The following is a 22997-nucleotide window of genomic DNA, read 5'->3' on the forward strand; positions in this document are numbered from 1 at the left end:
TTGTGATGGACATTTTTTTTCTGACATGTTATAGTTCAACTGAATAATCAATTGATTAAAAAAAAATCTGCAGATAAACTGCTGATGAAAATAACTATTGGTTGCAGCCCTGTTTAGAAATTGCATGCTCATTACAATAAACTGGGAAGAACGGGGGAAGAATCTCTGTCAGCCTGCTTGTTGCACTGACAGACAGTGGGATAAAAAACTAAAGCTTTTCTCATTGCCACCACAGCTGGAGTTACATATGGAAAGGCTCAGCAGTCCTCCGTTTGTCTGTATGTTTGTGTTCAAACTGCTCCCTACATTACATCTATTATCTAAAGAGTAACAGTGTTTATATTCTGAGGAAAAGAACAATGAAAACTCAGGGTAGAAAGTGACAATACAGAAGATTATAGGAGGCTTTCATGGCTGCTGTCTTGAGTATCAGCTCTAGTGAAGATATCAAATAATGGCAGCTACAGATTTTTGTATGAACTCATCAATAGCCTGTGAGCCCTGTCCACAGGCACAGGACACAGCTTTGAAACAGGACGCAGCTGATCTAGCTTGCTAACCACCCCATGAGGTTACAAGGGCACTTCCTGTCCCAGAGGGATTCTGGGAAAACTTTCTGGAGGCCTGAGTGATTGTTATTCTGTTCCAGCAAAGTCTGAGTGCAGCTCGTACATGCACGCACATGCATGCTCACTGGGTTCACCCTAAATGGAAACATGTCATCAGCAGAGAGGACAGTAAAACCGCTGCACAGCACACAGGAGAATTTAAAAAACACACACGCTGGAGGAGCTGGGACACTCTCACATGAAAACTATGGTGAATATCAGTGAGTGAGAATGGCTGTGAGCTATTTGCAGCATGTGTTTGTGTACCTGTCTCCTCTGGGGAGTTGCTCTCCTGGGACAGGGTGGTCCAACTCAACTCCTCGTCACTGGGGTTCAGATTCTGGATGCGGTTCAAAGCACAGTCTGTCTTTGCGCCGGTCCTCCTGTCCTTCTTCGTCTCTGGAGAGGAGGAGGAGGAAGAGGAGGAGCAGGAAGCCACAGAGAGCAAGGGGGTGTCCTCCGGGCTAGCTTGCCGTGGCGGGGAGGGAGGGGGAGGCACCGGAGAGTCCTTGCCCGATTTGATGAGCTTGATGTTGGAGTGGAGGTCGGAGATGAGCTCCAGGCCTGTGGAAACTTTGCGGCTCTTCACGGGAGACTGGCTCGTTTTCATCAGCAGAGGCTTTTTCTCCTCATCCTCCTGCTCCTCGTCCTCCTCCTCCACCGCCACCTCGTCTCCGTCTTCTTTGATCTTCATCTTTGACATCATTTCCTTTTCAGACAGGATGCTGATGTCGTCGCTCTCCTCCGCCTTGATGTTCAAATCAAAGCCCAGATCAGTCGTGTTGCCGTTCAGTTTGAGCTCCACAGTCGTGTTAATGTTACAGTCTGCGTCTGATTCTGTGTTCTGCTCGGGCTCTGCGTCGGTGTTGATTGGCTCGACATCTAACTTAATGACATCATCCTCTCGGTCGTTATTGGTCAGAGTGTGACTTTCTTGTTCCTCTGCCGTGTTGACATTGAGGTCATCCGCTATAGTCTCTGAGTTACACTCTAGATCTATCTGATCAGGCCCGGTTGTGTTTTTGTTGTGGTCCTGACCGGCTTTACGGAGCTGGTTGACCCCGTTCTTGGCTAGTTTGGGATTGTTGGGGGTTGAGGACTGCGATGGGGATGATGACGGCGACGGAGAAGATGGCACTGCTTCTCCGAGGCCCATGGCGGCCTGGATACTGGTGAGTGCATACTTTTTGCGACACTTGGGAGGCGTGGCGGAGCCCTGTTTGATGACATCGCTGCTGAGTAGCTGATTGTGTGAGGAGCGGAGACTGAGTGAGGTGGGAGGTGTGGCAGCGGGGCCGTTACGATTGGTCACATCTACTGACATCATCGTGGCACAAGTCAGATCACCTGAAGGAGGAAGAGAGGGGGAGCAGGAGGTGGATAAATTCAAATTGACAGGTGTTAGCTTTCAGAGAGGATGTCCATTGCTTATATACTACTGCTACTTGCATTAGATATAATGTAAAAGAAAGGTGCTGCCTAAGGAAAGAAATATGTCTAGGCATGCAAAATAAACAATGGTTACTAATAATTTAAACTTGAGTAGAAAGAAAATGCTATAATAGAATGGTGCAGGGATGATGTATTTTTGTAGGCCAACCCCAGAAGTTAGCAACACCATGGTTCCCTCGACAAAAAAACAATGCTATTTTTTTTTTTTTTTTGGTTATTGCAGAAAATAAACTGTGACTAAGAAAAGCTTGTGATTCTTACAGATTTAGTTCATCAGGCAATCTTAACAGATGAACACTACTGTCATAATTTTTTAAGCCTAAATACAATCTCTAGAAGTAAAAGTAGTAGTGTTAGCTAATATAAAGAAGTATTACCCGTGTAGCCAAAGCCTGTTACACAGATACATAGCAGTGTTCTTCTGTACAATAAAAACAAAGCTGCACCAGGTGAGACATTTCTGTATAACTGTATTCACACACTGTTCTGGTGCCATAAATACTTCTTAAAGCACCAAATCTATATCTGAAAAACAATTGTGCACTGTTTACTCCTGTTTGAGTAACATTTTCTAAAAACTGCAGTGTCCAGCTGCTTTAGGAAAGCTGCAGACACGGAGAGGAAACTTGAATGTATTTAGAGAGGGTCTAACACACGGCTGATTCTCTGCTTTTTACGGGATTTGTTCATGATAACAAATGTCTAGAGTACTGCCAGGCTTATGGTTTACATTCTGGAGAGAGATTTCTGTGGATTGCACACTTCCAAAACTAATAGCCGAAGGGACTTGAAAAGTACAAAGAGGTGTGAGCACAGAACCTGTTCTTTCAACTAAACGCTGAGCATGAGCACAGCATGTATGGAAGCATGGGTACCTGACAGGAGGTCAGTCATAGACCGGCGCTGGTCACGGTTCGGGGTTCAGTAGACTCAGCTGCAGATCTGAACACAAAAAAGTAAAAGAATGATCAGAAGAAAAATGCAAAGAATCCTGAGTACTTCTTGGGTTGCCCTTGGAGACCACATTCATCCATGTGGAACCCAACTACAGCTGGTTTCTATGGAGACGACAAAATACTGTGAGGCAGCGAGAGGACTCCAAATACCATAGAGATAAATATTATAGAACAGACTCTGAATCCCACTGAATGCACTCTACAGAGGACTCTACAATAGGGAAATGTGGCAGGGTCCTCAGAAACAGACAAAAAGTGGACTTGCAGATCATTTCTGAACAGCTGAATGAATAGAGCTGATGGAGATCAAGATGTAAACAGATGTAACACTTCCTCTATGGTGTTATCGCTGTTTCACAATGAAGCTAAGGTGGTGCCTGACAGGTAGAGAGACCCTGGCACACATAAACGTGCTGCTTACCTGGATATGTAGGTTTTAACATAACTACTTTCTCACTATTTTAAGGTACACCACTGTCACTTTTCTTAATGTTTTTACTATAATCTTGAACAGGATAAGTGATTTTTGTCACTGGACATCTGGATCTTAAGTAATCAGAGAAACAAGATGAGCAAACAGCCCCTCTCTACATCCAGTGTCCACCCAAGAGCATCACTAAAATTTTTAACATCAAACTGTTTTATTCAGTATTTTTACCCATTTACCCAACATGGTCCATTTGTTTTGGAGAGGAGGATATCCTCTGTGGCTCCTGATAAAAACCTCCTGAATGATGAACACTGAAGGAATCCTAACCTAAAAACAAGCTGAGCTAACGTTAGCAGCAGTTTAGCTAACAGACTGCATACTGACATCCTGTAACTACCAAAAGTGCTGGAAAAACACTGATCTCTACCATGAAAACACTTTATTCAGTGTTTTTCCTAGTTTTAATTACCTGGTCTGTTTGTTCTGGAGAGGAGGAGACCTCTGAGGATAATTCAGCAATGAGTTATATAAATTGTTTAACAATGCACTTGTGGAAAACCCTGATATGGTTTTATGTCTATACATATCTAAGTTTAAGTTTTAAGCTCACCCAAACAATAATAAGGTTTCAATTTGGCTTAAGTGGTCCAATTTAGTTTTATTTGCAGGTAAATCTCTGCCTTAGTTGCCTCAAAGTAAAACAGAATTTATAACGGCTCTGACTGTGAAACATTTACAGGAAGTGTTTTCACATTATATTCACTGGGATTAGCCGAGTGTATCCTAGCATGCTCTAAATTTATCTAAATACCATTCATTTACCATGTCAGAGTACCATCTCATACAACAATGCTTGTAAATAGTTGAAACAGAACCAGGCCTATATTTTCAATTATGACAGCGAGAACAACAACTTTGAAAAGCTTGGAGGGTTAACAAGAGTCTATTTATAATGTTAAAAACATACCGACTTGAAAGAAGCCCTTTTACAGTTACTACTTACCAGAGAACTAAGGATTGTGGGAAACTCCAGGATGGAGCGCGTCCATACTGGTAGTCAGTGGTTCTGTCTTCATCCAATCACTGAAGCAGCAGCGTCCTGAGGGAGAGACAAACATAAAGTAGGATTAATGAGATGGAGGATGAGGGAGGGGCGAACTGAGAGACAAAGAGGACTGCAGGACACCAGAGGGACAAATAATAAAGACACATCAATTATTCACAACCTTGATCAAACATTAATACACATGGTGTGGGTGTGTGTGTGTGTGTGTGTGTGTGTGTGAATATAAGGCTCATTTTGTATAGAGCTCATATTTCTTTCTTTGGTGCAGTCTTGCCAACGCTTCACTGACTGGAACCATCATAAACTTAATGCCACAGGAGACTTGTAAACTCCCCCTACCCTGCTTTCCAACACACACACACACACACACACACACACACACACATTACTGCATAATGCAGTCAACACTTGTGGACAGTTCTCATCAACACACAACCTCTATGAGAAGTGGAGAGAAACATAATAAGCATAGTTAGATTGGACCATAAAATCCTCACTTATCCCTGGATGAGCGGCTGGAAAAGCACCTGGAATGATTTTGGGGGAATAAAATTGTAGGAAATGAAAGAAAGGCCATCCTGTCACATGGATCTTGGAGCTCAACTAACAGCTGACAGTGGCCCTTGCAAAGAGTTAATTCAAACCTCATTTAAATACGCAATCAATCACATTACAAGTATCAGCTGCAGGGATCAAGTGAAAACACTCTGACATCATCTGGGTTTGGGAATCAGGCAAATGCTCAAATGGCTATAACAGCCAGTGGGGTTTACAAAGTTATTGGCCCAGATGAAACTGGCTGATCAGTGTGTTGTTTTAATTCATTTACAGCAGTTCTTCTCATCTGTTCACGGCAGAATGAGCAGAAATCCTCAACTTGCTCTTCTTCTCTCCGTCTGCTTTTCTTCTACTACCTCCATCTTAAGCCTAAAACATATTTAGTTCCTTTTTCAGTCTTAAACAACAACATACTAGGGCTGAACGGTTTATTGAATTTTAACCAAAATTGCGATTTGAACTGATGCAATTGGCAAACTGCAAAGGCTGTGATTATTTTTACAACTCCTGAGTCAGACCCAGTGGTTATGGTGTGTTCAACTGGAATGCCCACTGAAGTCGGATTTCCAACTCGGAAAGTCAGAGAAACCCCACCAACCCCAAGATAAGAATTCAAGATGGCTGCTACTCGTATCAATAGTAGTCAACACTCTGCTAATTTTACTGTTTATAGTAGTTCTGTCTTATTTGTTTCACATTAAGTCAGTCATACACAGAGTACTGTTCAGTTTTTATCTGTGGACATGTTTGTATGTGCAAAATACAGCATAGAGCGTTGTTTTTAACTGGTATCGCTAACAATGGATAGTCCGAGATACATTTATATTGATTCACAGATACATTTATATTGATTCACAGTCAATGCTTAGCGTAACGTTTTGGGAAGAGTTAGTGTGTCCACGTTTTTCCGACTTGTCAACTGAAATACCATTAACTCCGAGTTGACATCACTTCCAATTCCGACCTCAACTTCTAATGTAAATGGAAGGCAGCTTTAATCATGTCACACCATTTTCCCTGTGTGAGCAAAATCAAACCAACTGTGTCTATGGCCACTAACAGAAAACACAAGTAAGGAAGCTCATGATGTGGAAAATGGCTGCTGCAGAAGCAAAAACACTGGTGGTCGAGGATTTAGTGCCAAGGAGGAGTGGCACCTTGATTTTTTAGCAGTATTTCTGAGCAGTATGACGAATGGTAAGTTACTGCAAAGAAGGCAAGCAAATGCAGTGCTACTGCTACACAAGTACACAAACCTCTATCTCAGTCATTTGCATGTCCTACATGGTAATGCTCCACCACTTGTTTTACATGTATATAGTGAATACTGAACTGAAGCTTGACTTATATCACAAATCAAAACGCAACACCCGTCAGAAAAATTGCAATTTGCAAATTGCAGCTTTCCCCATTATTCTGAATATGCATGGAGGCCACACAGTTTGCAGCAGCTCTGATGTGTGTTGTGGTGTTTATGAAAAAGGAAGAAGAACGGATTGAGAGATGAGTTGTAGTCAGTGGATAGCTCCTTCTGCACAGAGAGAACAAATTTTAGTGTTTAATCTATCGCGTTCACTGTCGTACTTTGTGTGAGCTGTTGTTTTTTTGACTGTCAGAGGGAGAGACTGATGGAGACTGTTGTTACTATGTAATTAGCCTAGCTCTATATTTTTGGCATTTTTCCTGCTTAATCACAAAGTGGAACAAGCTGATCAATCTGTCACATCATTTCATAACTAAACTGAGCAACTGCAGCACAATATGAGCCACTTAAAGTCAATATCAGGGCAGGAGCTTTAAGACATCATTTTTTTGTAGCCCTTGGCTTCCAAAAATGCACATAAGATACAATAAATAATGATGAGATTCTCCAGAATTACACAACCTTCACAAACCTTAAACCTTTTTACAAAGGTTTATGTAACTCACAGTTATGAATACTTCTATAAATACTGAAATACTACAAATACTTGACTCCTGCTGGTTAACAACATCTGATCTGCAACATTACAGTGAACCAACCAATTGTGTTTACTGACATAACAGCAGATCAACAACATCTGGTTTGTCTGAAGAGACAACACTAGGTGTGTTAAACTGTTGTTAAAAAAAAAGTAAACCATCTGAGGTGCAGCTGTATAATTTTGACCTCAGACCAGCTGTACGTACTGTAATATCCTCTCTAATGGGTTTAAAAACCCACAGAGATCAAGTATTAAAGCTGCCAAGGACAGAGACAAGGAGAGGAGGATGATGAATAAAAGTGAATCATAAAATGGGCAATAAAAAAAAATGTTGCATTCTGACATTAAAATTACAAGGCATGCTTGGTTCCTGCTGCAACAAGTCTACATACCAGGGAAGATGTGTGTGTATGAAAGTATTTGTATGGAGGGGTGTCTACAGTAAAAAAGTATGAATCATTCCCCATAAGCTGGTGTTGACCTGGCTTTACAGGTTCCTTGACACCCACACTGCAATCTGATCACAAGCTAGCCTCGAGCCGCTAGCCAGAGATTACCATCAGGCTAAGATCACGTCTATCTCCACACCAGCAGATTATTTTCACTTTTTCAGTTCATTGGATTTAACACAGCTCCTTCTAAACCTCCTCAGACCTGAGCGTTGATTTTGTTTGCACTTTTAATTTCTCCTAGCTTTCTGGGATCAGTAGGACCTGATTAGCATAAAAACTAAACCACTTCTTTGAGCAGGAAGTAGTTTTTGAAAACACAGTGGGCATATGGAGACAATGGGTTTATTTTACTGTATAACAGAACTAAGTCATCAGTGTACTATGTGTTTTTTTCTCACTCTATATACCAAACTAGGAATGTCCAGTCAACATTTAGGGCTACAAACAGGCTACAAACAGCAGCACTCACTGGTTTGTCTCTCACTGAAATGATGAATAAGTATCCAGAAAGCTGAAAAAACAAATATGAATGGTAATGTCCTGTTGCCATATCAAGCAACAAACGTTATTGAGCATTAAAAACAACCATAAAATTTGATCAGGTTTTGTTTCCTGTTATACTTTTATCTTGATTGTCACATCTTGTTTTTACGCTGTTGAGCACATTGTGATTTTCTTTACACTAGACTGCATGAATAAGTATAGAGGACAACAGGTCTAAGTTTAGTGAAATCAAGTATAAAGTGCAGAAAATGCAAAATGTAATGTCCATATATGAGGCCACAGGGTCTCAGATTCTGATGTGTAAAACCAGTGGAGTTCCCTTTGAAAGTTACCACTTTAACCTCATAGTGATTGTTTCATTGCAGGCTCAGTGCACTGGAGCGGAGCCAAAACAACAAAGAAGTGTCACCATGCAAACACTAACTACAGACTGCACTGTATCTGCCATATCATTTCTTTCGCCTACAGACAGATGTAGAATGCAAAATGTAAAGTCTCCACAACTTGGGTGGAGCTAAAGCAAAGCAAGTATGAACTAAAACTGTAACTTTCAAACCCAACTACATCTGGATATGGCTTCAAATTGCCAGGATAGTGATAGTGGTGGCTGGTATGGGTCGGGCCTCAGCGCCCATGAAGGGCTCCCTGCAGTTGGACAAGGGGGTCTGGACATAATTACAGGGCCCCACTCGTTAACAAACACACACATGAATAGTAAATATGAGGGTGAAGCCTACACATGGACTTTCTTGTAAACACTTAACTCAGACAGACAGGCAGACCCACAATGTTCAAGAGAAAACACACACTGGAGAGGGTAAGTAATAAGATCTAGGATGTGTCACAGCATGATGCTGACCTCTGACGTCTGACCCACTGGCCAACACACCGAGTGTGTGTTGTTAGTGCGTGTGCACAAGTGTTGTAGGCATGTTGGGGTGGGGCTTGCTCCAGAAGGAATGAAGGAAGCAGCTGCAAACTAGTCCAGTTTCTTTCTAACGTGTGCTGTGTGTAACCGCCGGCATACACACCGGACCTCTGGACTGAGCGAGCCCCGAGACAGATTGCTTTTAAATTCGTATGCCAGGTGGACGCCTGCCAATAGTTTGATAGGCCTCTCTCATCCCTCCTTCCTGCCCTTCCCTCTCAAGGTTTCTCGCCATTCCAGTTCTTCTGCTAATCCCACTTGACTTTCACCTCTTTCCTTTATCCCATTTTCTTGCCAATTTCCTCTCCTAGCTTACACTACATTCATCTTCCAGCCCCGCAGCCCCCTTCCTCTCTCCCTCTTACCCCCTTTGTCTAGGGGAGAATTGCTGTCTTTTATCTCATTAAAAGTGAAGAAGGTCTGTAAACTCTCATAAACCCACCCGTTTCTCTCTACAACCCTGATTTACAGCCTCCTCAACACACCCACCCACCCTGCTCGTGAGAAACCCCATCTGTTACCAAAAAGACTGACAAGAAAGCAAAAACTGTCACAGCTAGAGAGGCCCAGGCCATAGAGGAAAAAAAAAAACCTAAAATGGAGGGATTCATGTCAACAAAGCAAAAAGCGCGCAGAACAGAAAAACGCAACTGGGGTGTTTTTCTAACTTTTTGGATTAGGACGTGAACGTGTAAGCCAGCTGCACAATACCAGGCAATCTTCCCAGATCTGTCTTGGCTTTGTTTTCATTGGCTGCAGAGAAGGCCAAGCCCCTTAACATTTAGCTGCAAACTACTTCTACCATATACAAGGCTGGGAAGTTAGCAACACTGCTAACCAAAGACATACCACTGCTCTATACCTTTTCACATTCCAACCACTGTTTATCTTTTCTACAGTCTGCTGTGTGCCACCAACAGACTCCCGACCAAAACTAGCATATGTAGCTGAACTATACTTGCTCCCTTTATTAATTAGAATTGATTTTAGGCTCTTATAATTATATATAAACCTCTAAATGCCTTTATCATAGTAGTAATAGTAATAACAGTATTATATTAATCACCATCTTATTATTATTTAACAAAAATTACTGATCTAACTTTGTGCCTGGATTTGCTCAACCATTTTTTCTTTCTACTGTGAGCTTCATTCATTCAGTTGCTCTTCTATAGGGTATGTTTATTAAGGTTATTTTTAGTCCTCTAATATGAAGAGTGCACCACAGCTAAATATTTTGCTGCTACAAGCAAATCCATGATGAATGAAAGTGGCTATAGTCGGTGAAATAACACACAAAAATACATCAATCAGCCCAATATGCAAAGCTAACAGACGGACCGACGATGACTAGTCCAGTCTGGTGTTATATTTTCCTGATTCCTTGCTCAGTGTGTGTGTGCGTGTGTGTATGTGTGTCCACTAAAGCAAGAAAACAAGGAAGAAAACAATAGCCATCTACAAAATCTGGTTCCATCCAGAATAACAGCGGAAGAGCAAGGAGAGGTGTGTGTTTGTGTGTGTGCATCCTTGTATTGTCAATAACGGGAAATAACAGAGACAAAGAAACACTTTGACTGAGACTGCAGCCAAAACAAACAATCTTGTGTACAGACAAACAAACACACAGGCTAGAGAGAGCTCTGTGGTTTGAACGAGCTCCCATGGCCATACATCGTCCTTGCAGCAGCAGTGTATAGTGAGTGTGAAGGACAGACAGAAATAGCTCCACTATAATTCCACTTGTGTAGTTTAAAGACTAACCGAGTCTCCCTGTTTGTGTGCAAATTTATGAACGTCTCAATGTACTGTATACATACATACAGCTGAAGGTATCATTTTCCTGCTGGCGTGGTTTCCGTGGACGGCGAAGCAAGAGAGGGAAATGACCACAAAAGAAAGGAGTGAGGAATTTTCAGGGTGTGCCAAAGAATCTCAGGCATGTCTCTTTTTTTGGGGGGGGGGGGTCCAGGCAACTGGGGGGTAAAAAAAAAACTCTAATTGGTCAACAAAAGGAGGAGACAAAACACAGATACACACCTGGGAGTAAAGATGAATGATGACCACTTGTGAGAGCATGTGTGTACATGTACCATTCGCTACAACAAAGGCAGTACTTGAATGATAATGGGTCCACAGATGACAGAGAGTACATATAAAGTTAATTATTTCCCTGTAACAGTCTCTGACACAGAACGTCACGGGGTAAAAAGCAGAGCAGGTAAAATAGTCAAAACACTGCTAGAAGTGAAAGAGCTTTGTAACAGACTTTGAAATTCTGTGACGTGGAAAAGAAACATATCAGAAACAGAAGCCAAAGAGACGATTTCCTGGATTTGGGAAACTTGGGAGCGAGTGTGCTGTAACACCCCCCCACCACCACCCCTCTCTCTTTCCTGTGGGTGAGGGGAGGTAGAGGGAGGAGGGGGGTTGGAGAAAGAGTACACCGTGAACACACTGACACCAGGCAAAACACACTGAGGGGAGGGAAGTCCCGCTCAAGACCTTAAAGCCGGTCAGCAGAGCCAGCATGACTTCGCCATAATGAGACCACAGCTCTTTCCTGCCACATCTGCATTTCAATTTGTTGTGTGCTCTTTCTTATCTATAAATACTGTTTTTGTTTTAGAAACCTCACCTACGGTTATGAGAGATATATTACTCTCTGCCTTTGTTCAGAGAACCCCTGCAGAGGAACCAGCTCACTATAAACTCCTCTAACAGCCTACTGCATGACTCGCTTTTTCGTGTCTTTGATCATCATCTGTAATGAGGAAATATCAGATTTCCACACAGTCAGAGAAATAAAAAGTGAGCATATATATAATCCCAACGTCCCTCCTACTGCTGACAGTCAACGAGTCAAACACACTGGACAAAAGCATCTAGTTCAAAAGTAATTTGAACACTGAACACTGGAGCTGAGAGTGAACTAGGGATGGGCATTTGAACAAATTTCCCTGATCGATCATCTGGAAAATTAACAATTAATTATCAGTTAATCATTATATTTTATACAGAAAATTCCTATGGCAGAAAATAGGCTTCTAAAGAAAGTGAGTTTTCCTCAGTGAAATCTTTATTCCAAGAAGAAGTTATAGTCTAACAACAATCTCTTAAACAAAGCCTTTAAAGAGCAAAACAAAAAGAGGCTCTGAGTCAAACCAAAGGTACGACGCTCGATAGAAGTACAATTGAGAGTTAGTTAGTTAGTAACATATATTAATTTAAAAATATATATAATACTGGGCTATTTAGTGCAAACAACTTTCTGAAAATTGACTCTTGTTCTCTTCATGTTTACCTTTCATTTCTACAACCAAAAAAAAAAAGAATTTAGCTCAATAATAGTTAACAATAGTCATGCCACTTCGTGGCTGTTTACTTATAGTAATACTGAAAAACTGCTAGTACATGATGTTGGACAATATTGTGATTGACAACACCTAATGAAACTGTTATTAACCTAGGCTGCTTGAGCTAAAACTGACTTCAGCTGCGAATCCAACAGGAGAAAAGTCAGAGCTTTTAAAGTGACATGACTTTGAAGAAACAACATGATGTCGGTCCAAAGTTCAACTAGTAGATTCCAACTCTTCTTCAGCATTGACCAGCTGTCAGTCATTTGCACTTGATTGCTAGTGAGCTAGCTGTTGCTCTCACTCTGTCAGCCTCTTTAAATCAGCATTAAGACTGTTCAACATCTTCTGTGGTGATGTAGAAAGTGAGATTTAACTATGTCAAAATGGTCAATCCATAGAAAAATGTGCACAGCCTATGTTCAGAAACTGTGCCCCTAAACAAACCAGAAGAACTTCCATAACTTTGTAACGTCACAACTAAACATTCACCGCTCTCACCGTCTTTTATTTTTGTCATTTTAACTTTATTAACAACACAAGTGGTCATTCTGCGGGAAGCCAATGCAAAGCCTTCCCAAGAATAGAAATACTATAATAGTCCAGTGGCTAAAGTTTATTTTTTTCTTAAATACCAGAGCATTTTAGCCTGAATTTGACCCGTCTGTTTGGTTCATTTCAGCACCGACTGGTTAACATTTTCCTCAGCTGTGCCGTCACCATTTGCATAACTAAAAAAAGCTGCTATCCATACTGCAACCTCCTATAGTTTGTTTCATCAGCAGAGAACAGCTCTCTGAACACAATTCAGAGCTTCTCTTCTCTTCTGCTTGACTGCAAAGCATTACTGCTTCTCTTTTGTCCTTTTCTTTTTACAGCAGACACGGAAGCAAAGCCATGTATATTAAAAAGCCTTCTCCCTCTCTCGGACAGATATGCACATGCACACAAAAAGGCCTGTCAGATCCAGAAGCAGCAGAGAGACTGTGCATCCTATATATAGCCGAGATGTGACAGGACATCCGAGAGGACAGGGGGAAGTCTAGACACAAACGACACAGCTCTTACTGAGACTGTGTGAGTGTGTGTGAGTTCAAAATGGCCTTGTTCTCTCACATATCATTAGAAAGCCTGTGGCAAGCTATTCCACGGTAATGTCACAGGGCTGTATTGATATCACTGACTTTATTAGCCAAAAACAACGTGTCGATTAGGAAGAGGAGACGCTGAGAAAGTGAGAAGGGAGGGGAAAAAGGGGGTACCAGCAGAAGAACAAGAGATGTCAGGAAAAGAAAACCGATCAGAGCGAGAGAGAGTGACTCATCAGAAAAGGAATGTCCCCTCTCTGCCAAAGGAACCACAGACACCACTGCAACGATCGCTCCCTCTCCGATACTTTAAATTATCCCCTCCCTCACTCGCCATCTCCTCCTCTTGCACAAGGGCTGCCTCTTTCTCCCCTCCCTACCAGTGGAAGTTTATCATTGTTGTTAGCGGAGCATTCTGCTCCAACAGGACATCGGTTTTGGACTGGGATGATACAGTTAGCTGACTGCGGGGCTGGTGGGCCGGCACCGCATCGCCACCATTTGGAGTGAGACTGCCTCTCTCTCTCTCCACTCTTTTTGCCAAGTCAGTGCAAAGCCAAGAGGCAAATTCCAGCACTTGTGTGGTTTATCAAAGTTACACTGTTCAATTAATTACAATTCTAGTCTACAAAACACTAATAAAACTTTCTTGTGTTACTGCGGTTTTATGAATCACAGGCAAAAATATGAAGACAGGGTTTGGCACTGCTTCACAACCTTACCAGCAGATGTTAACTTATTATTACCCGCCACCACAGGATGTGATGTAAACGCAAGGAAACTTATCTGGTCAGGAAATCACCAAATCACCACAATGACTGCGATCATGATTCAACAGCCCTGTCACCTGTCATCCTGCGCATTCATCACCCAGGAATGTGTTTAATACAGTTCACAGACTCTGGGCCTGTGGAGGTTACAACACAGGGAAGGAGGGGGGAAACTGTTGGCCTGCAGAAGCCATAACAAGCAAGGCTTGCACCAGGGTTTTATAGAGGAGGTGGATCTAGGTCTCCTGAAAAAAAAAACACCTCAGCTACAACAAACACAAGTACTATTTCACACAGAAAACATTATACATGTCATGAGTGTGTTGATTGTTCAGGCTGTTATCTGCCAACTAAACTGAAATTGCTTCAACATCTGTCCAGCAATTTCCTGGGGAAAACCCTGGTCAGTTTTACCATGGCAGGAAAAGTTAACTCTGTGGTAGAACATACAGATACAGCACATAATATTCTTGATTTATCTATCTCTCATTTAACATACAAAATTGTCTCAGAACCTGACAAGTGAATATTTGGCATCTTTGCATGAAAAATAAAACAACTTCTTACCAAAGTAGTTGAAAAATAGATTTCTGTTGGTCAACCAATCAGTTTAGTTCAGCTCTGAAAATATGACCAGAAATCAGAGAGTCACTCTGTCTAGTGCATGCCTATCTCCATATCACATCACATTATCTATGGAAAAAAAATCATTTAAAATGCAACTGCCATATAAAACAAATACATAAAGATGCACACGCTCTGAGCCTTTCTAACACACATAACAACGTGTATACATGTGATGCCATTCAAATGTGAGAAAAGGCTGAGCTGGCAGAAAGCATAAACAGTTCCTGAGTTAAAATGTATGCAGCAAAGCAAACTGCACTGCACGGGTACTGTCAATGACCAATATGTCCTACTGGAATTGATTTTCTTAACTGAAATGTTTTGATTTTACTCGTATATCGAATTGACATCCAGTTGTTGGTTATTACAAAGTCCAACTGACCACTGAACAGCTAAACGCACCAATGTCAAAATCTGAGCTGTGACAAATGAAAGCAAATTGAAGGAGTTGTTAACATCAACATCTAATTGCATCATGGTCTTTTTTAGGCTACAAAGGAACACCAAAGGCAGCAAGAAGAGTAACACAACCCAAATATAAATAGTGAGTCCAAAGTTAATTGTGATTATTGTCCTGTATCAGTGGAATATATGCAGATACATTCAACCTGTTAGGTAATAATCCTTGACAAGAATTTGTTTTGTGTAACATACTGACTGCTTTTTAATTACTGTAAATATTTCACTTGTAATATGTGCTCCATCCTTCTTGTAACATCTGTCTATCTACTTGAGTGTTCCTTGCAACGAGGACAAAGTGCAGCACAGACTACCAACTCCGAGTCAATAACTGTTTTGAGACAGCACAGCAAAAAAAAAATCCTCGAACTCGCTGTAATGGGCCGATTTACAGAGGCACCTGGGGCTTCAGCCTTTACAGCCTCTTTCATCACATACTGGTATGACGATGAGTGTGTGTGTGTTTGAAAGTCAGAGAGCCGGAGAGGGGGAAAGAGGGGGAGAGGGAGAAAACCCTTATGCAGCTAAACTGGGAGTGATGGGGGTGTAACATGTGAAAGTGCAGCCATGTGGAAAAGACAACATCAGAAACAGAAACATATAAACAAGAGAGTCGGGAAAGTGTGTGCACATGTGTGAGCACAAGCATAAATCTTGGCCTTTTTAAAAGTGGGGAACTTGCCCCTCCTCGCCTTGCTTCCACAGGTAATTTGAAGGCAGAATAACATGAATACTGACGATCCAATCACAAGGCAAACTTGACAGCGAGTAGACAGCTGATCAGTGAGGAGCTGACACATTACACACACAAACACACACACACACACAAAAAGACAAGAAAACAAAGATGCAAAGAAAAAAAAAACAAGGAGACAATGTGGGTGAGGAACTGTCAGAAAGAGTGAGGCGATGGTAGATAGACAGAGGGACAGATGGAAAGAGAGAAAGGGAGGCCCTATCATTCAGTTTCACACCCTACAGGATGAACAGGGCCTCTGTGCTCCTTCTCTGTTCAAACACACCTCACGGCTGTCTGCTCCCTGCAACAACAATGCACAGAAACACACTGCAGCCTGCCTGACAGTGGGCACAATAACCCTATTGAGAGGCATCGATAGGGGGCTGAAAGAGAAAGTGAAGAGAATGAGTGCGAGGGAAAAAAAAAAAGACAAGACTGACAACACACACGTACAGCAGCAGCACATAAATACACACAAACAAACTGCAGTGTGGTTATCCTGCCAACTTGACAGCCTGGAATGAATCTACTCTCTGCTGTCCTTAATTCATCATTCATCTGCCCAATCTGGTCACACACACACAAATATGCACATGCCTGCACACACGCACACTTATTTGGTCAAGGGCGGACCAGTGGTATTGTTTCACAGGGGAAGCAGGGTGTGTGATAACAGATCTCCACACTCTTTATCTGATTGCTAACACACACACACACACACACACCATACTTTCACCGCCGCCATCCTTTTTCGCGTCAGCTGTTGTGCGTGACCTCGACCACACACAGACTAACAGGTTGGTGCTGCAAGGCAAGCACACACAGACACACACAGACACACACACACATACACACACCATTTATAGTCTGGCCAACATAATTATATCTAATCTGCAGAGCACTCTGGGGCTAGCTAAGATATCGTATTTTTGGGCGTCTGACATGCTCACAGCTTCACAAGGTGACAGCTTGCGTTACTGAATTGCTATTTTTGTCCATGTCTGTGCATGTGTGTGTCTCCTTTATCTTGGTGGTAGAAGGTACCTGAGCAGAAAAAGGGGCCATCTTGAAAGTGAGAAACTTTCATAACACCAAAAAAAGCTAAACAAACACGCAGTGCACAAGCACACAGGAACCGTCTGCAGTGCTTGGCCCAAAACTCAGCCCATAAATGTCCAAGTCATTTTTTCCACACTCAGCAACTCCTGATGTTGTATAGAAATGCTACAGTGGAACTGGGGGGTGAAAAGAGGGAGCAGAAAAAGGAGGGGAGAGGGGCAGAATATAAACCAACTTAACAGCCCAAGAGCCCTAAGCAATTAGCAATGACATCATGTTCCTGCACATACTGCAGACCTGGTCCAGGTCTGGACGAAGAGCAAGCAAGCCAGCAGGGGCAAAGGAGGCAGGGAGGATAGGGAGGGAGGGAGGTGAGGTAGGGAAGGCAGGCAGGCAGTGACGGAGAGTGCGAGAGAGGATGACAGTGCACCATTTCTACTATGGTGGTACAGTCAGTGACACATTCATTTTTGCAGCTTGCACTAATTAAGTCACCAAACCAACACTGCAGCACAAACCGTATAAAACCACCACAACCACAGCCTAAAATATCGAGTACTGGGTGTTTACTATACAAGTATATACACTAAATAGTACCATAAAGGGTTTTCAGATTGAAAATATTATTGTTTATGCTTTTTGATGAGTGTGCTTTATGAACACACCTCCTGAATGAACACACAAGGAGGCATAGGGTGCAAATGTGATGCAAAACAAATGCTATGAGAGCCAGCGTCACTGGAAGAGAGAGAGAGAGAGAGAGAGGTAGGGAGACAGGGAGGGCGAGAAACCTCAGTGGTGCAGTCCAAAAACAGAAAGCAGGTCCACTGGTAATTCATGTTATTGTCAACAACTTCTGCCTCCACAGAAACACATACAGTATACTATGTGAACTGTTTCACAAGGTCTTACATTCTTATAACACAACAGCAAATACAGTCCTTGATCAATGGTTTTCAAAAAGGAAAAGTCAACAATAATTCTTTCTCTACGTCTTTATGCATAAACAAAACATGTCTGAGCCCTTTCTGTGCCCTCCCTGCCCCCAAGCCAATTAAACAGGAAATTTATTCACATCACTCTCTAGATTCTTTGCATCACAAAACATAAACAAGCAATTAAGTGGCTCCATGTTTGCATAAAACAAGCAGAATTATCTCATGCTCCTGGAAAAAACTACCAGAGCACAGCTGGAAATGATTAGCTAGCAGCGTCCAGTCAGCACCATGCACCACTATGCCAGGGGGAGGAGGCCTGCATGCCCTATAGCCCCCTGACTATTGCATGTAATGCGCACAAGTCAAGAGAATACCCTCCTTTATGCTTGTTTGTTTCACAATGAGCCTCTTTATTACTTAAACTGCAGCTCAACAACAGAGGTAAGGACAAGACAGAGGACACAGCCATGAGTCAGGAGCTGGAGCATCTCTGGATAAAGGACAGGTTAAAGTGACCTGTAGGGCTTCTGGTGAAGAAACATTTAGTCAGTTGGTCAAGCAGACAGATATGATAGATAGATAGATATATGATAGATTTTTTAAATATACAATTAATCATTTAAGTCATATATCAAGCAAAAAGAACCAAACATTCAATTGCTGTAGCCTCACAAATTTGAGAATTTGTAGTTTTCCCCTGTTGTAAAGTGAATATCTTTGGACTTTGAAGTGTTAGTCAGGCAAAACAACCAATTTAAGGATGCTCCTTTGACTATTTAATTACTGTCTGTCACAAATAATCAACAGATTAGTATATCATGAGAATAACCGGTGTTTTTGAGCCTACTGAGCTCAAATTTATACTGAAGAATGGCCAGATACAGCACAACTAAACTTCAGCTCACTGGTGGAGGTGGAGTGAAAGGTTAATCTCAACTTAGCTTTGTAGAAATTTAGGTATTATGAGTTGAATTAGCGGTTGAATTAGCACACTGATTAATTATAGTGTGCAAAGTTTTTTTTGGCTTCTGGTGGTTGGTTAACTTTTCATGAATGGCTGACTGCTGGTCAGTTTACCACTTAACTTGCTGATAGGCCCAATCTCTACAATGATGACAGCTCAAGTTTAAGAGTCGTGAGGTTTCAGAAATGTTACTTTGCGTCCATTTTAAAGCGGTTTCCCCCTTTAAATCCCTTAACAACACAGCAGTCGTGTTGAAGTTAGCTAACCTTAAAGGAAAGGTGGTGGTCAACGGCTGGCTGCTCGCGACTTCGAACGTTCCCCCATAACGACTGTTGTCACGAGCGACCGTTGCATTCCCTGATACTACGTGAGAACTCATTCACCGGCCATCGCAGACATGACAAAAATCCGACAATAAACTCAAAAGAAACACACGCTGGGTCTTGTAAATGCCCCCAGCCACCACCACCACCATCTGCCGCCGCCGCCGCCGCTGCTGCTGCAGCCTCCCTGTCTCCTCTCCCCCCCACCTTAAAGACTTGTTTGCAACACAGCGGGCCCCGCAGATGCCAAAAACCAATGCGTCGCCAAGAAGAAGAATATGGAAAGTTACTCACGTTTCCAGTCATTTTAAAAGCGAAAGGGACACACAGATGGACACAACTCCCCTATTTTCTAGAGAAAATTCTCGGCATACCACATCACTCACCTCCTCTCCAGTGTGTTCACGTCCTCGTCGCTGCTGCGCTCCTGTCTTTTTTCCCTCTCTCCTCCCCTCCGTGTTCTCTCGGCTTGTTTCTTTTCCCCTCCCTCCCAGATGCCGCTGTTCTCCGACAGGGGGAACCGGGGGACGCTGCTCCGGAAGCAAACGCGATGTGATTTTTTTTTTTTTTTTTTTTTTTTTTTTTTTTTTTTTAATTTAGCTCCCTTTACCACATACTACTGGATACTATAGAGAGGGCAGCCTTATGTCATTACTTTATCCTGTAGTAGTGCTAGGACCGACTGCTTTAATAAGGTTTTATGTATATGCATATACAAACTTGGAAGTTGTCTACACTTCTCTCTTTTTCCTATACTTTTTTTTTCATAAGCAGAGTCTCGATGATGATGATGATGATGATGATGATGATAATGAAAATACTGTTTTATGCAAATGTTTAGCCAGCTCTGGGCAAAGTGCACACTGATTTTGAGTGAAAAGAAGTAACTAAAACCCTTGCTGCAAGCAGAGAATCATAAAATGAGTATAATAATAAAATAAATAATAAAATGATTTCTTTAAATGTTAATGTACTGTTACTTTTTACTACAGGAATTTTAAAAGAAAAAGAATAAAAACTAATTCTGGCATATGCAAAAATTTGGGCAGAGATAGAAAATATTATTATTCCCAATGCAGGCCAATTATAGAAGAAAGATTACAGATGAATATTAATATATGAATAATTATTCTCTTTTAGCCTCACAGTTTAATCTTATTTATTATTGCTCTTACTTATTTGATTTATTGCTTTTATTTATATTTATATATTGCACTGAAGAGTGCTTATCAACTGGTGGCATGTATGAAACACTATTTGGTTTTTATGTAGAGCATAAAAATGACAAATAAAGACATCATGATCTTGAATCTTGAATGGATAGAAAAAAATATAGAGCCTATAAATAGCTAGATAAAAATTCAATAAGTAATACTTTCCCCAGATCAGCATGTATATTTGCAAAATCAGCAGTGCTTTCTCCTGACATTCCACATCGATCAAGTGATACGATATACTGTGTATATTTTTATATTTGAAAGATATACACACAGTTAAAGTTGTATTATTTATGTATAGCAATATTCAAGCATAATATGTGAAAATAATACGAAATATTATGAACAATGCATGAGGAGTAAATCCCTTTAACAAAATAAGATTCAAAATGACTCAATTATTTGAAATGTCAGTAACAATCAAAGTAATCACATAGCAGATTGACATTTCTTTAAAAATATCATTATATTAATGTCATTACCGCTCACTTAAAACCCAAAGTGCTGCTATCAGATAACAATCACCCTAATAATAATAATAACGTAAGGATCAAGCTGACGTACTGCCTTGCTGTACTGTAAGACATTTATGGGCAATAAAACAACATTTATATCTGATTTCTCCAGTGTCCCTATAACAGCAGCTGAACAACACAAAGCCACGGCACATCGCAGGACTTGGCAGTAATCAGTATTGCAGTTATTGAAATTTACTGACAAGGGACAACTAGAGGAGTATTTAGTCTAAAACAAGCACATCTATTGTTCAGGGGAATTTAATTCAGTGGGATTTGCTGTGAAATCTCAGCCATGATAAAAAGTAGAAAACAATGTATTGGGTCTAAAGGAATCATTGTGTAAATCAGTATCTCTTTTGCATAAAGAAGAACCAGGAACCAACTTAAATTTCTTTAACTTAATACTTGTGAGCCAAGTCTCAGTGGGTGAGGATGGAGGCTTTGTGTTGAATTTGTGCTGTGGTAAATCTTCTTCTTAGATATGCATTGCCTTCTCCAAACAGAGCCGCATTGAATCTCATCCAGACACAGAGCCAGAAGACTTTAATACTGCATATATTCTCTTACTGGCCTCTCTGGAGTTACAGTAGATGAGTGGATTACCTTCGAGCAACTTTCAAGTCTGTGCAGAAGGATTTTCACAGCATACAAAATAAATGAGGGGTAATTGGTGCCTGGAAGGTAAGAAAATGATTAAACAAATTGTAAGTCATGCCTTTGCTTTGACAAATAATTGGCAGCATTGTGTGTGTGATTTGTAGTTAATGGCTTAAAAGTGCAAAACCATTAAGTAATTACTGTTTAAATTTGTGCTTAAAGACATATTCATGGTTACCTTTTTTTCACCAGAACACTGAGTGAAATATCTTAATAAAATTTGATAGACTGACATGAAATTCGACATTGGTAGACCTTTAGTGAATCCTTATTGTACTTACTGTAGATTTGACTTTTAATCTGTAGTGCCATCAAATGGCGAAAATTCCTTCTTGTCTGTCACTTAAGTTCATGACAAAGTAGCTTTAAAAAATAATGGTTACATTTTTCTCTACTGAAGCTGTTGCTTGCACATGCTCTCTCTCCCTCTCTCTCTCTCCCTCTATATATATATGTGTGTGTGTGTGTGGTGTGTGTGTGTGTGTGTGTAAATAAGTGTCCACTACTTCCCAAGAACATACATTTCCAATATTTTATATACATTTTAAATCTGAAAAAATATGGCAACATAAACAATTCTCAAGATACACAATACTCTGTAAATATCATAAATATGTGAGTGATGTACACTATGTCTGCACACAAGGGAGTACAGTCTAGTAGAATAATGACACCTGGTGGTTACACTGATTTACTGCATTCTTTGTTTTATCTGTCTTATGTCTCTACTATAGAGAGGATGGCATTCACACACTATTGCTCACATAAATGGCTTCTAGTTTGAGCTAGTTTTAGTCCTTATTTTAGTGTAACAATCAAAACCACTGCACAAGACAAGATTAGTACACATGTAGGCCTAAGTATAAGTTTATTGATGTTTCACTTCACAATGAAATAAAGTCTTAAAAATACAAGTTGAGGCCCGTATATGAACATTAAAATAGGTCTTACTTGCTGTAATCATTTCTCCTTTTCATACAGGCCTTTAAAATATTCCCTCTTGCACTTTCAAAGGGAGCAATGAGGGACAAAATCCACAGTCCTGGTTTTGTGAAAAAATGTATTCAGATGTTTATCTGAACCTAATCTGAGGCAGTTTGAGCTGATCAAATCAAGCAGGCAGTTACAGTCTTCTTAGTACATAATTCCTTTTTTGTGTTGCTGAGCTGCAGTGGAAGGATAATAACAACAAGGCTGTAACTTTTGCTATTTGCTTAATTTTGAATTTAAACAGATTCCTTCCTAAGCGCCTCCAATGTAACTGACACAGATAATATCCTTTTGTGGTGACAAACTGTGAAGGAAGCCTTTAGGACACCAATAATATAACAATATAATTTAATATAATGATTCAAAGTATC

General features: G+C 41.0%; 1 protein-coding gene across 2 annotated transcripts in view; it reads right to left on the reverse strand.

Moving 5' to 3' along the window:
* The window catches only part of apbb2b (amyloid beta (A4) precursor protein-binding, family B, member 2b), a 45874-nt gene extending 26111 nt beyond the window's left edge, over window positions 1–19763 (reverse strand). For both annotated transcript variants that reach the window (XM_018695779.2, XM_018695778.2), the window contains exons 1-4: window positions 19631–19763; window positions 4450–4545; window positions 2936–3002; window positions 876–1955 (exon numbers count right to left, since the gene is read on the reverse strand). In XM_018695779.2, the coding sequence (XP_018551295.1) occupies window positions 876–1955; window positions 2936–2954 (1099 nt within the window). In that variant the 5' untranslated portion in view covers window positions 2955–3002; window positions 4450–4545; window positions 19631–19763. The remainder of the gene's footprint in view (window positions 1–875; window positions 1956–2935; window positions 3003–4449; window positions 4546–19630) is intronic.
* Window positions 19764–22997: the final 3234 nt, after the last annotated feature.

The sequence above is a fragment of the Lates calcarifer genome, linkage group LG5 (genome assembly GCF_001640805.2).
Source record: "Lates calcarifer isolate ASB-BC8 linkage group LG5, TLL_Latcal_v3, whole genome shotgun sequence".
Taxonomy (NCBI): domain Eukaryota; kingdom Metazoa; phylum Chordata; class Actinopteri; family Centropomidae; genus Lates; species Lates calcarifer.